This window comes from Lynx rufus, unplaced genomic scaffold (genome assembly GCF_022079265.1).
Source record: "Lynx rufus isolate CCGP_SWC_20201006 ecotype Redwood Valley unplaced genomic scaffold, mLynRuf1.p SCAF_13, whole genome shotgun sequence".
NCBI lineage: Eukaryota > Metazoa > Chordata > Mammalia > Carnivora > Felidae > Lynx > Lynx rufus.
The window spans coordinates 34259509-34274574 of NW_025814827.1; the positions used below are offsets into that span (position 1 = coordinate 34259509).

Genomic DNA, 15066 nt, shown 5'->3' on the forward strand with positions numbered 1-15066 from the left:
GACCATAACCAACTAGAGATACCTGAATTTATCCTACAGGTCTTACATTATATTTAAAGCCTGTTTTTAAAGCACATTTAAGAGACAAGTAATACTGGCCAAATTCTGAATTAAATAAGAAAAAAGTACATAATTCAATTTGTTGGGAGCAGGGAGAATGGAGAAGGGGTGTTAAATTCTCAACATTGTCTTTTTTTTTTTTTTTTTAAGCCAAAGAACATACCAATAAGTGATAGATTGGGAAGCTTATTCTGGGAAGTTATTAGCTATGATAAGCTAAAGTGGAACATGGGATATTTAATAAGTTTTATGAGTAGGCTTAAGGGAATACTAAGGTTCTAAGACCAAGCAGCTCTTATTAAGGGAGCATTTACTTCTCTAAGGAGATTCAGTTCTCTGCTTTGGTTCTGACCATTCACTAAATAAATAGCCTAAAATTAGTATATGATTTAGAAATTTAATTCTCTTCAAGAAATGCTTATTAACTTTGATAACAATAGCTACTGAAAAGGAGTATAAGACTAACATCAATTGGTTAGAAAATTATTCTCATGAAATGTTTTTATTAACACTTTTAGATTGAGAGGCTTCCTTATCATAGTCACAGTCTCTATGATACATCTAGGTACAGAATGATGTCCTGAAGTCTGAATAGTTTGATTCTTATTTTTAATTAGCAATTCCTTTGTCCTGCACTAGATCCTCCACTGATATTCTAATGGAAACCGGTTGAAATTAATGGAATTATGGCATTTGGAATAAGAAAACTAAGGCTGCCCAAGCAGAGGGCATCCAAGAGCAAGAGAAAATTATGTGGACAGGCAAAGACCCTGAAATCACCAATACTTACTCAGAAATATTTTGGCTAAGTTTCCAGAGGGACCCATCCCAGAAGACCTGTAGGTGTTCCTTGAACAATAGTAAATGTGCTAAATCTGCTATACCAAACAGATCTACCTGAAATCACAAAAAGCACCATCAGCTAAAATAATTCTCTGCTACGATCATGGCAACTTATTTATGTAGAAAGTTGAAAGTTATTATAATGTTTATCTTATGACATACATTTTAGTAGACTGTTCCCTACCCTTACCATAAAGGGAGAAGCTTCCCCAAAGAAGTGATCAACAGAGCTAACTCTAGGATTTAGCCTTAAGAATAAAAGATGAGAACAAAATTGTCCTGAAGAACAAAAATATCTGACTGTCCAATTCAAATTTGTAGACCTACTGAATTTGCATGGCCTCTAGCTGTGATCTAAACGTGGTTCGCATGATAGTTCAAGTTCATGCTACATATTCAATCAGCGAATGCCAAATGTTCAGAGACAAGTCAGAGGAATTTTTGTATACAATGCTAGCATATAAAACACTTTACACTTATAATACTCTTTTTATACACACTATTCCATTTAATCCTCACAACAATTTTGACATACACAGAGCAGACTGTTCTCCTTATTTCACAAAGATTACAGAAAATGTCTAATAAAAGACCACACAACAGATAAGCTATAGAAATGGCCCTGCCATTTAGGTTACTGAGTTAGTCATGTGTCTGCACGTGTATGTGTACAGTCTTCAATGTTGTGATAGAAAAATGGTACATTTTGCTTGACTTGGTGCTATCTGAAAACTAGGTCATCTATTCCAGGCGAGACAATATCAGTAAACACTAGCTTTCATGGCTTATGTAGATAAGAAAGAGATTAAGAAACCCTTTCCATATTTGCTCAGGCTTCTTTCACACTTACCTGGTAGGGAGAAGAGCAGTTAGCCAGGATCTTTTGTCCTTCCAGGATTTGTACAGTCCGAAAGCCGCTGAGGACAAAAACATCTAGCTGCGCCCTAAGGTCGACACTGTAGGAAAAGTCCACTATCTTCAAAGCCTGATTGTTCTTATTACAATCATAAGGATCGTGGATTCTAAGCCCAGATTTAAGAGAAAGAGATAATAAAAATAGGCCATGAAAGAAGCTGCAGAGCCGGTCTTAAAAAAAAAAAAAAAAAAAAAAGGAAAAGAAAAAAAATAGGTACTGCAGGTGACTCTTAGCTATGCCAACAGCTCCCTCCAGTGGTTAGCTATGAAAATGCACCTGTAAGAGCAGCAGATGTGTCCACCTTAAGTGGGGAATGTTGAGATTAGTCCAGTGACAAAAGTACATCTAAACCATAATGTATACCCACCACAGAACATTTATCATACTATGTTTATTACATAACATAAATACTGAAAGTAGAGTGCAATCTTCTGTCTTACTAGACACACTAATACATACAAGAGCAATGTTTTACACACTGATGAGAATTATGATGGAATAAGCTTTTATAGATATCATAGGCCTTCTTGTTCATTATATAGATTAGGTTTTCCAAGTGTTATTCAGATTCCTCCTTCTCAGAATTTAACTGAAACAACAATATAAGGCAGTTTTTTTTTTTTGTAAAATGCCACCTCTACTGTAAACTATCCTGTTTTTATTAAACGAACACCATATTCTCTCTTACTCTTATCTGTAATTCCAACTGTTATTTACTTTTTAAAAAAAAACAAAAAAGAAATAAAAAAAGACAATTTTAAACACTAAGTTCACTATTAATTATGTTTTCCTTGTTAGCTATTCCATGCAATAAAGCTACTCTCCGAATAAACAGAAGAACTATACATGTGACAGAGAAGAATGAATTATTTTCATGTGTTCCTTTTGTCTCTGCTTTTCTCAGTTCCTTCAAATCCCTGATTACTATCAGTGATAGGTGCTATATTCTTAAATATAGGCTTTGACTAATCCCATCACAGAATGACAGATTTTACTTTAAAATTTACATTCGCTCCCTATTTTCCTTGGTTCAAGATACATTTTTTGGCCATCATAAAACTATATATTTCTTGCTCTGTGCTCACCCCTTGAACGTGATGTCTAAACTTGGTTTTAATTTGAACACCAAGCCCTTTTTCTTGGCACAGTTTGCATTTGTACTCTGGTTTTACCCACTTCTCTTGACAATTACCTCAGTCTGGCTTGACTTAATTAAGCTTTGGTTTTGAAACCAAGAAGTGCCTCAGTTTTGCTAAAATCTTCACTAGATCTGCACTGGCCCCACTCAAAGAAAGACTATACAATCTACTTCACGTTCCTCCAAATATTCATATTTTGTATCTCTTCTAGACAGTAATCATCACAATACTAAGAGGTTAATTCTTTTTTATGAATTAATATGTTTCCTCAATGTATTTTTTCTTTGAATTCTTTTAAAGTATTCCAAATGATTATTGACTTTTAGATAGCAAATAACTCTCTTAACATACTGTGTTCCTCCGTATGGCATTTATCAAAAGGCAAAAGGAATTGGAAACTAGCCATATATTTCTTTTAAACATTTATTTATGAGAGACAGAGAAAATGCGCGGATGTATGTGGGGGTGGGGCTAGGGAGGGGCAGAGAGAGGTGGGGACGGAGGATTTGAAGTGGGCTCTGCACTGACAGCAGAGAGCCTGATGCAGGGCTGGAACTCACAAATCATGAGATCATGACTCTAGCCAAAGTTGGCCGCTTAATCAACTGAGCCACCCAGGCGCCCCAGAAACTATCCATATTTAAGAGAAAGTTGACAGAATTATAAGGGAATGAAAAGGACCAACCTGTTTCTAAGAATCAGACTTCTTGGACTCAAGTCACCATGGACTATTTCTGCTCTGTGTAGTTTCTCCACTATTGTCAAAAGGTTATAAATAACCAACACTATTATTTCATGGGTAATAAGTTCACTGTGTTGAAGAAGATCCTGGAAACAAAAGGACAGAAAATTCACATACTTCTTAAGTTGGGATGACTGTACTTAAACTTAATACCTTGCTACCTGCTGCTTTGTACTCTTCCTTGTCATTCTCTACTAGAATTTGGGCTCCTTTGTAGTTGGGTCTTTGTCCCAGTGTTAACAACACTGCTCTCCTGTGAGGCTGTACGGGTTTGATGAAATAATGGATGAAGAACATCAAGGATTAGCCAGGCCCATAATAGGTGCTCTATAAATGGTAGTTTCATTCCAACCATTTTAGAAAATTCATATTACCATCAAAATATGCAACAAAACCTTCTTAAGAACATTCCAAAGAATAGAATGATATATTGTATTTGGGTTCTAAAAATAATCTAGTGGGGGATAGCATAGACAAAACAAGAGTAGCAAAAATAGACCATTACTTATGTAAGGAGTTTGGAAGTTGCCACTCTGTCCTAACAAGTAAAAAGCTTAACAGACTGAAAAACCAACTCTTCTAGGATCTATAAGCATGGGAGGGGGTGGGGAAGGTCCCTCACACTTCTGTGAGTTTTATGTCTAGGAACTAGATCCGGTTCTCACACTAAACATTGGAGAAAAATTCTCTGTGCTTCTAGAGGGGGAGTGGAAAAGGAACCATTTTGAAACAGGCCAGAGCACTCTGTTCTTAAAAAGCTCTGTCTCAGGAGAAACTAGTTGACCAGAGCCTAACCTGCTAGAGTATTCTCAGAGCCTACTTGACCTGTGGAAGGGAAATACCCAACTGCAGCCCACTCTAGCCATCCTGTCCCACCTAAGGGAGGAGAAATACTTGTGAAGTACACAGTCCAGAGGCAAAGGCTCACTATAAAAGAACATAAATCATAGAACTATACAATGCTTTCCTTCCCCTCACACCTTATCACCACATTATTAAAGGCCTATTTATAGCAGTTCTTTTTACCCAGTACATCATGTCTGGCTATCAAGAAAAATTATAAGACATACTAAAAGGCAAAAAACACAATTTAAAGAGACAAAGCAAGCATCAAAACCAGACATGGAAAGAATATTGGAATTATCACATCAGGAATTTAAAATAAGAGTGGTCATGAGCTGATGATGATCATAGTTAGATGACTAGGTCGTTGCACAATGCTATTTTTGTCTATGTTTGAAAATTGACATAATAAAAAGTTAAAAAAATACCAAAGCAGTTCTTGGTCAAGAGAACTTGGGAAAGGAAAATGATCAATGCTTTTAATTTGTAATTTTGTTGTTGTTGTTGTTCTGAGAGAGAGACAGAGCACACACAAGCAGGGGTGGGGCAGAGAGAGAGGGGGGCAGAGAGAATCCTAAGCAGGCTTCACAGCCAGCATGAGCCTGACACAGGGCTCAATCTCAGGACTGTGGGCCCATGACCTGAGCTGACATTAAAGAGTCCAAAGCTTAACCAACTGAGGCACCCACGCACTCTTTAATTTATAATTTAACTGATCTATTTCTAGAAGATTAATAGGAATCGTGCACTAAATTCATTTGCTAAATGGAACACAAATATGTTTATATATTATTCAAACCTGAAGAGTGAAGCAGTTTATATATTGGTGCCAAACAATACAACCATCTTGGTATTGGTAACAGCTGCACAAATGATCATACTCCTCATTCAAACGTTCCTTTAACTTGAGGTTGATATAAAAGTCCCATGGGACAGGTTGAGAGGACACCTGTAAGAAATTTTAAAAATAAGAGCTATCAGAATCTATGGTTATGGTTGGCAGATTGAAAACATTCCCTCCAGCCCTTATGATACTACAACAGAAATAACAATAAAAGAATGTTTTAAAAGTCATAAATCTATAATAAAAAAAACACAGCAGCAACAAATTCTGGAAGCTGGAAGGAGAACAGTACGAGGCAATCCACTTAGCAGACCCAAGGAAAGCTGATTCTAGCAGTGGAGAAAGCTGAGCGCAACCAAATTTATGCTACAAGACCATCTCCCCACAGTATAAAACTGATGGCATCAATTACCTACAGAAGTAAGGGTGGAGGTGAAGCCAATACAGGAGTGGATGAACTCCATTAACGTGGAAGTTAGGAGTAACTTAACGTGGAAGTTAGAAGTACAGGAGTAACTCCTGTAGCCCAGACTAACCGCCTCTCCTCCATTCTAGAAGACCAAAAGTTAACCCCTAAAGAGTATAAAACAGAAGGGCTCTGGACTAGAGGACACCAGGCATTGTTAAGAGTTGAGGGGAAGAGGAAAAAGTTTATATATCAAATGTTAAGATGCACCTTTCCACCCCTCCACTCTCCAGACTAATTTTCCCACTTAGTTTTCAGGAAGCTAGCAGCCAGGATTATATGATCAAGGCAGGATATTAGAAGTTTTCTCTGAAGGGTCTGATCAGCTTAAAAGAAAAGACCTCAAGGATTGAGGCATTTATTGAATGGCCATGTGAAACTCTTCTTACAGTGAGGCCCAACAGTGTCAAGGTTCTATATCAAAGAGCTTTAAATTAGCTTTTAGAGTCCCATGCTTATATATGAATAGAAAGTCAAAGTCTTGAAGAAAGCTTCTAATATGAAAGACTGAATTCAAAACAGACAAAAGGAAACAGATGATGCAGGGAGAAAAAAAATTTAAAGCACCATAAATATACTCAGAGAGAAAAGCAATGTTCCACCTTTGAAATGAAGAATGTTACAAAGAAGAAAAACTCGAGAATAAAAAAGAGCTCTTACAAATCAAATGGATGACAAAAGAAATGAAAAATCCAATAAAAGTTCTGAAAATAAAGTTGACAAAACATTCCAGAAAGAAAAAAAAAAGAGAAAAAGAGAAAAAAGATAAGATTTTTAAAGGATCTCTAAGCGACTCCATGTCCTAATAAAAAGAATTCTAGAATGAGAGAACAGAGAAGATTTAAAAGAAGAAATAATTTATTCTTTGAAGAAAAATTTCTCAAAACTGAAGGAGTTTCGGGATTAAAATGGCCATCCAGTGTCTAGTGTACGGGAGATAATAGGTTTTTAACAAAACATAATATACTTGTGGAATTTCAGGACACTGGGGACAAACATAAGATCCTACAAGGATTCCCAGAGAGGGAAAAACAGTCTCACACAAAGAATGGCAAAAGACTTGGGGCGCCTGGGTGGCTCAGTTGGTTGAGCCTCCGACTTCGGCTCAGGTCACGATCTCACGGTCTGTGAGTTCGAGCCCTGCGTCGGGCTCTGGGCTGATGGCTCAGAGCCTGGAGCCTGCTTCCGATTCTGTGCCTCCCTCTCTCTCTGCCCCTCCCCCGTTCATGCTCTGTCTCTGTCTCAAAAATAAATAAACGTTAAAAAAAAAAAAAAGAAAAAAAAAAAGAAAAAAAATGGCAAAAGACTTTAGAAAGCAAGGCCCCAAGCCAAAAGATAATAAAGCCTATCTTCAAAATTCTAAGGAAAAAAAGTTTTGAACCTAGAATTGTAATATCCAGTCAAACTACCAATCAAGTAAAGATGTGGAGTAAAGAATTTTCTGACATGAAAGATTTCAAAAAAATGTATATCATATGCATCCTTTCTCAGGAAGCTACTAAAATATGAGGCCTTAAACCAAGAAAGAAAGAAAAATGGGAGCCAGTATTACTGGGCATCCAATGTAAGAAAGAGGTAACATGAATCCCTAGGATAATGGTGAATGGAAATGTCAAGGTAATACTGTGTGAGAGTGAGTGAGTGAGTGAGTGAGTGAGTGTGTGTGTGTGTGTGTGTGTGTGTCAAGCACAGAATGTAACTTATCCAGATTGGAGCAGGCCAGAAAATTTCGGGATATTTCCTAAAAAAGATAACATTGATAGAATATTTAGTACGTTTAGATATATTAAGAGATTTACACAATAACCTCTCATTTTTGATATCTCATCCTGACATATAATGGTGAGTGATTTGTTGGTGTCTCACTGACTTTTCTATCAGGAAGCTGATAGACAATTCAAAGGATTTGATGGTACCATGGGGCCACAATCACTGCCTCAACCCACATTGTTTTGTTTTGTTTTGTTTTTTACAAGATAATTGAAATGACAAAGAACCAGTCCCACCTTTATTATGGTTAACTCTGCAGAGTTTCTTGGTGTCACCCAGAATAATTTATAATCTTCACATATTAGGTATTCTTGTTTAATGCAATAATCCTCATGACCTGTTGAGAAGGTATGATTCCATTTAAAAATCGTTGTGAATGTATATAGCTCCTTAACTTTTACTTCCTGGTTTAAGGGCTAAAGGCACTTTGTATTTGCCAGTTAGCAGCATCGAGAATACTTTTCAAAATCATTTGTTAAAAGTTGAAAGAGGGGAAGACAGAATCTCTATTGTTACTGGGACATGAACTTATCAGTGTGTCAACTCTATAATGCTGTTTCATTTTGCTACAATGCTGTTTGTTTTTTTAAAGGATGAGTAATTTTTTTTAATTAAGTAAACTCTACCCCTAATGTAGGGCTTGAACGCATTACCTGAGATCAAGAGTCACACGCTCTACTGACTGAGCAGGCCAGGAGCCCCTATAATGCTGTTTCTTATAATCCAAAAATATTTATTGTGCTCAAACATCAAGCTCAAGTACAAATAATCACTTACTTGTATACTGTCATACAAAAAAACCCACTTACCAATGATACTTACCTAATTCAATTTCCTTTCCTATTTCCAACCTGGGCATTGGTCTATCTTCTACAAAAAATTCTGCTGAGGCCCTCAGCTCTGATAGAGACTTTAGTAGTTGTCTGCGATACCGTGGACACCAGGGTGACTGAGTAGGGTTGTCTGGGAGAAAAAAAAGTTGACAAAGGGATCACCCCAAAACCTCAATGTGTATTATAAACAGAGGTGGGGTGTGGGGGGAGGACCCAAAACCAAGATTGCACAGTCAACACTGCTAACCTAACAGCACTCATATTTTAGGTCTTTATGCTGTTCAGGTGGTACTGATTCATTCTAGAAGTTTCATAATCTATGGTAACTTTTCTAGAGAACAAACATAAAGATCAGTTTGCTGAGATAAGTAAGTATTCACTAGACATGAATGCAGAGGTATGTTTTGTTTACTAGTGGTACATATGAAGCTACCTGCAGTCTCATTAGTAAGCTCCAGTTTCTCAGGAATTTGAAGACATTTGATGGAGGAGGAACTTGTAACTGAGGCAGAAGACCCAGAGTACCCAGAGGAATGTGTTGCTTCTCGGCTGTCTTCGATAATTGGGCTGAAAGAACCACAAATGAGTCAGTCCTCACAGGGATAATATATATTAACTCATCTTTGTTATTTTATTTAATATTCATTTTAATTCAGTTTAATTTTCAAAGTCCATTATTTTCCTGAAACAGATATAGATTCATAATCAGAATCTAGGTGACTTTATCTACCTTGGCTGACAAGCAACACTCAGCATTAGATTTTCTAAATTTATACTTTATTCACCTAATCCATACTAAATGCCTACTCTACATCTATTCTAAACTACTGGGAAACATTGACTAAGATACCAACTTTCTTCTTGGTTATCCTGTCTGTGGACTTTTTACTCTTCAATAAGAAAAGGTCAAGAAAGAGAAAGTGAAACCCAAATCACCCATGACAATGCTAGCAAATGTGATAAAAAGTTTGTTAGGAAAAAAAATCTGAAAATGCAGTTTTAAAAGCATAAATTGGCAAATTAAAGAATATTCCTAAAACTAAAATTTGTTTACATTTGCCAACTTTTAAATATAGTTAGCCCACGGCTCTTTATGCCATTCCCTCAATACCATTCTTTATTCACTGCCACCTCTCCATTAAAAGATACTTTAAAAAAGTACATTTCTACTTGCTTATCTGAAATCAGTGTATCCAGCTATTCCACTACTATTTTTTTTTTAATTTTTAAATGTTTATTAATTTTTTTGAGAGAGAGACAGAGCATGAGTGGGGGAGGGGCAGAGAGAGAGGGAGACACACAATCTGAAGCAGGCTCCAGGCTCTGAGCTGTCAGCACAGAGCCTGGCATGGGGCTTGAACTCGTGAAACAGGAGAGATCATGACCTGAGCCAAAGACGGCTGCTTAACTGACTGAGCCACCCAGGTGTACCATATTCTACCATTATTTAAAACTCGATTTTAAAGGCAAAACAAAATCTCTCCCCAACAGGTACACTTTGCCAAGTTCCCTCAAAGACACCATAATCCTCCCGGGCCTCTCAGTCTCATAACCATCACAATTTACTTCTTCTGACCCTCATATTCAAATCAGTTATTAAATCCCATGGACACTTTCTCATGGGGAGTCCTACTGTTGTGTAAAGCAAGCACTCAGCACAGTACCTGGCAGGTAGTAAGAGTTTGATAAATGATCACTATCACTGACAAACACACACAGAATAAAAGATCACTCAAACAATCTGGTTTGTGCAACCTACAATCACCTGAGCTTCTTGATGCTGAGACTTGGATTATAGATGATGCCACAAGCGGTCTGCTGGTCCTCAGAGATCTTCACATCTAGATCCTCCTCCTGCAGCAGTCTCTCAGGATCAGAAGGGAGATCTTTCAAGGACATTATCTCATGAAAAGGAGTAGACACAAATCGAGCTGCTCTGGCAAAGTCGCAAGTGTCTTCTGGGTTAGGGCATATAGTTACATTCCTGAAACCCGTGATAATAGCATCCTCACTCAAGGGCTCAATTCCCGTAAATTCATCCTGAAATAAAAACCACATAAAGTTTAGCTGAAATATTTCAATCAGCATATGGAGCACTCATCGTTTTTACTTAGCGAGACACACATTAGATAAGTGATTTTCAACATAGGGTACAGAAGTAGCATATCACAATCTCTAGGAAAGACGATTTTAAAAACCACATCATAACATCTGAGGAAAAAGGTTTTGTATCATGAAAACAGCAAACTACATATTACCAAAAAAATACACTGAGGATTCTCCACACAAAGCAAAAATATTGGGCAATGTTTTTTCCCCAACCAATTTACCTAAGAATTAGAGGAATAATACTTTTCTCCTGACTTTGGCCTAGAAAATGTTCTGATAATCCACTATCCTCCTACCTTTTAAGTCTTCTATGCCAAATGTTGAATTTTAATTTATTTCCTCAGGATAATTCACGGTCATAGTAGAAAATATGGAAAACAAAGCATAAGGTATAAAAAATGGAAAATATTTAAAATATTCCTTTGCCTTTAAAAGTAATACATGTAGTGGCACCTGGATGACTCAGTCAGTTAAGCCTCTGACTCTTGGTTTGGGTTCAAGTCATGATCTCACAGTTCGTGGGGTCAAGCCCCGAGTCAGGCTTTGCACTGTCAGTGCAGAGCCTACTTGGGATTCTCTCTCTCTCTCCCTCTGCCCCTCCCCCACTTGCTCGCTCTCAAAATAAATAAACTTTATGAATAAAAGTAATACATGTATATGGTTTAAAAAATCAACTAGTTTAAAAGGATGTATAGTGAAAAGGTCACCCTCCCTCACTTGACCCCCACACCTCCACTCCAATTACTACTCCCCAGATGCAACTGTTGTTACCATATACATCTGGTAGGTTACGTGCATAAGCATATTCTATACATTTAAAAAAGGAGTTTTACATAAGAGACTCTCAAATACAGAGAACAAACTGAGGGCTGATGGGGACAGGGGTGTGGGGGGGCAGGGAAAATGGGTGATGGGGATCGAGGAGGGCACTTGTTGGGATGAGCACCGGGTGTTGTATGTAGGTAAGTGATGTTTAACGGGACTCTATTCCCAAAGCCAAAAGCACACTGTATACACTGTATGTTAGCTAACTTGACAATAAATTATATAAAACAAACAAACAAACAAACAAACATAAATAAATAAATAAGGGGTTTTAGGGGCACTTGGCTGGCTCAGTTGGTCTCAGGGTCATGAGTTTGAACCCCACGTTGGGCATGGAGCCTACTTAAATAAATTAAAAAGGGGTTCCATAGCAAGTGAAGATAGATTATAGCATCTATGCTAGTATGCACTATTCTTTCTCATTATACTTTTAGCCTATTTTCTGTGCTATTAAAAAGTCTTTAAAAACATGAGAGTCACACTGTGGGTCTATCAGAAGTTAACTAACTTTTTTAGGTTATTCCCATTTTTTACTATTATAAAAAAACTACTTTAAATATCCCTGTACATTTAAATCTTTAGGAATATCTTAGTTTTCTGGGGAATAATTCCTAAAAGTAGAATTATCAGGTCAAAAAGGCTGTAAGTAGTAAGATTCTTTACACATATTGCCAAGCTGCCTTCAGGGACACTGTATCACTTTATATAACATTTACCTGCAGTATATAAGAATGCCTATTTCATTTAACTATGAATACTAGATATTAATTTTCTAGATCGTTATGAATTTGACATATACTTTGAATTTCTGACTCAATGTTAGTAAACAGAGGTGAGAGGTACATCTAGACGAAACAATAAATGTAGCTAAAAAATTTTAACATCAAAGCAAGATAGAGGTCTATGGTCTAGGAATATATTTTATGCAAATACTACTTATATGCCCTATTAGTTTAGACATTTTAAATAGAAGTGTTTTCTTAGGGGAGAAATTCTGGTAGGCATCTTTTTTTTTTTTTAATCTAAATTCAAGTTAGTGAACATACAGTGTAGTCTAGTCTTGTTTTCAGCAGTAGAACCCAATGATTCATCTTTTACATACAACACCCAGTGCTCATCCCCAAAAGCACCCTCCTTAATGCCCATCTCCCCTTTAGCCCACCCACCTCCCGTTGGTAGGCACCTATTAACAAAATTCAAGGAAAAGGCTTAAGACAAAAAAATACTAAAATTGACTCCTTTAATAATTCAGTCCATCCCTGAGCACCTGAACCTAGAACCACGGTCTCCAAATCCAGCCGACCTATTCACTGTGTTGTCTGGTGTGTTTCCAGGACACAGTACGTGATGCATCGATCTCCTACATCACTTTCTTTTCATTGCAGTCAGCGGACTAACAGAACTGTTTGGGAAAGTATTTAAAATAAACAAAAATCCCTGCTTGGGCTTTATCCCCGGAAACTCCAATTCAGTACAGATGGAAAGGGGTCTTACCACCTTTAGCCATAAGCAACTGCCTAGGCTTTTCTGGGTTGCTGGACATGTTCTGTATCTTAATGCGGGTAGAGACTGCATGGATATTCACACATGTAAAAATTCATCTAGCTGTATAATTAATATTTGTGCAGTTTATTGGATATAAAATATACCTCAATAAGTAAGTAAATAAAAAGAAAAACATGTTAAAAAAAGAAAAACATGTTTACCCTGAGGGATTCATTCTTTAGGATATAGAGAACAATTGCTTTAAATCAGAGCTACTGATCACATCTCCCCTTAAAAGTCTTCAGAGAAAACAATTAGTTCTCTTCAACCTCAAGACAAGTTTCCAGATGCTGATTTGAAGAGAGGGATGATTTGCTTCCCTAGAACTTTAATGAAAATGTCAATGACAAAGGTTCTTTGACTTGAATTCTAAGCAGGGTCTTTGTACCCTAAGGATTATCATGTCACTAGTCCATAGTACTTAAAATAAAACATTACTAAAGAAAAATGGTCCACATAACTTCAAATGTCACAAAAAGCATCTTATATAAAAAGAACAAAGATCCTTTGCTATGTTGGTTTAAAAAAATGCTAAAGGCTTTTCAAAGACAGTGATTTTTCTCCCCACTTGAAAAAACTGAGATATAATTTACATACCAAAAAATTCATACCCTTTAAAGTATGTATTCCATGGTATTTAATATGTTCACAAGGTTGTGCAATCATCACCACTATCTAACTCCAGAACATTTTCAGCACCCCAAAGAGAAGCCCCGTACCCACTGGCAGTCACTCTCCAGCCCCCTCTTTCTAACTGTCTGGAAATCCCTAACCTATTTTCTGTCTTTATGGATTTGCCCATTCTGGACATTTCATACAAATGGAATCATACAATATGTGGTCTTTGTGTTTGACTTCATTCACTGAGCAAAGTGCTTTCTTTCCTTTTTTTTTTTTTTAAGTTTATTTATTTTGAGAGAGAGAGTGTGTGTGCAGGCACAGATGTGAGCAGGGAAGGGGCAGAGAGGGAAGGAGAGACAGAGAATCCCAAGCAGATTGCACACTGTCAGCCCAACTTGGGGCTTATTCCTATGAACTGTGAGATCATGACCCACAAACCATGAAGTCAAGAGTCAGACGCTTAACCAACTGGGCCATCCAGGTGACCCAGCAAAGTGTTTTCAAGGTTCATCTGTATCATAAGATTTATCCATATGGCATTTCTTTTTATGGTTGAATAGTACTCCATTGTATGGATGTACATTTTGTTTATGCATTAGTTGATGGACACTGCACTGTTTGTACTTTTTGGCCACTATAAATAATGTTGCTATGAACATTCATGTACAAGTTTTTTTAATGTAAATATGTTTTTAATTCTCTTGGATATATACCTAGGAGAGAATTGCTGGGTCATACATACGGTAACTGTTTAACATTTTGAGGAACTGCCAAGCTGTTTTCCAAAGTGGCTATACCATTTTATACTCCTACCAGCATTGTATGAGGATTCTCATTCCTCCACATCCTCACCAACACTTATTATTTTCTGTCTTTGATTATAGCCTTCATTGCTATAGATCACAGCATGTGATATAGTATCTCACTGTGGTTTTGATTTGCATTCTCCAATGACTAATGATGTTAAGTGTCTGTTCATATGCTTAAATTTTAAGCCAGTGATTTTTTTTTTTTTTTTTAATTTTTTTTTTCAACGTTTATTTATTTTTGGGACAGAGAGAGACAGAGCATGAACGGGGGAGGGGCAGAGAGAGAGGGAGACACAGAATCGGAAACAGGCTCCAGGCTCTGAGCCGTCAGCACAGAGCCCGACGCGGGGCTCGAACTCACGGACCGCGAGATCGTGACCTGGCTGAAGTCGGACGCTTAACCGACTGCGCCACCCAGGCGCCCCTAAGCCAGTGATTTTAATTTTAACCCTAACTTTGTGAGAATTGAATGAAACAATTCACTAGTCTGTTTATATTAACTTAGGAATATTGTTCCTTACACAAACATCTGGAGGCACATCTTCATTCGAGTTGATGCTTTCTGAAGTTTTGAGAATTGCAAGGGGTCTTCGCTGGGCTAAAACCTGTGGGGGATCTGCAGGAGGACTAGAAAAAGACATTTAATAATTTAATTTACCCCATTTAACAATTAATTTTTCTGTTAAAATAGGTAAGAATAA

The 15066-nt window shown here is 37.2% G+C and overlaps 1 protein-coding gene across 1 annotated transcript in view; it reads right to left on the reverse strand.

Moving 5' to 3' along the window:
• Window positions 1-15066, reverse strand: part of BUB1B (BUB1 mitotic checkpoint serine/threonine kinase B) — a 50154-nt gene that overhangs the window by 1115 nt on the left and 33973 nt on the right. The window contains exons 14-22 of the mRNA XM_047075331.1: window positions 14887-14992; window positions 10222-10496; window positions 8890-9023; window positions 8446-8586; window positions 7860-7960; window positions 5343-5492; window positions 3644-3786; window positions 1754-1925; window positions 851-957 (exon numbers count right to left, since the gene is read on the reverse strand). Coding sequence (XP_046931287.1) covers window positions 851-957; window positions 1754-1925; window positions 3644-3786; window positions 5343-5492; window positions 7860-7960; window positions 8446-8586; window positions 8890-9023; window positions 10222-10496; window positions 14887-14992 — 1329 coding nt within the window. The remainder of the gene's footprint in view (window positions 1-850; window positions 958-1753; window positions 1926-3643; window positions 3787-5342; window positions 5493-7859; window positions 7961-8445; window positions 8587-8889; window positions 9024-10221; window positions 10497-14886; window positions 14993-15066) is intronic.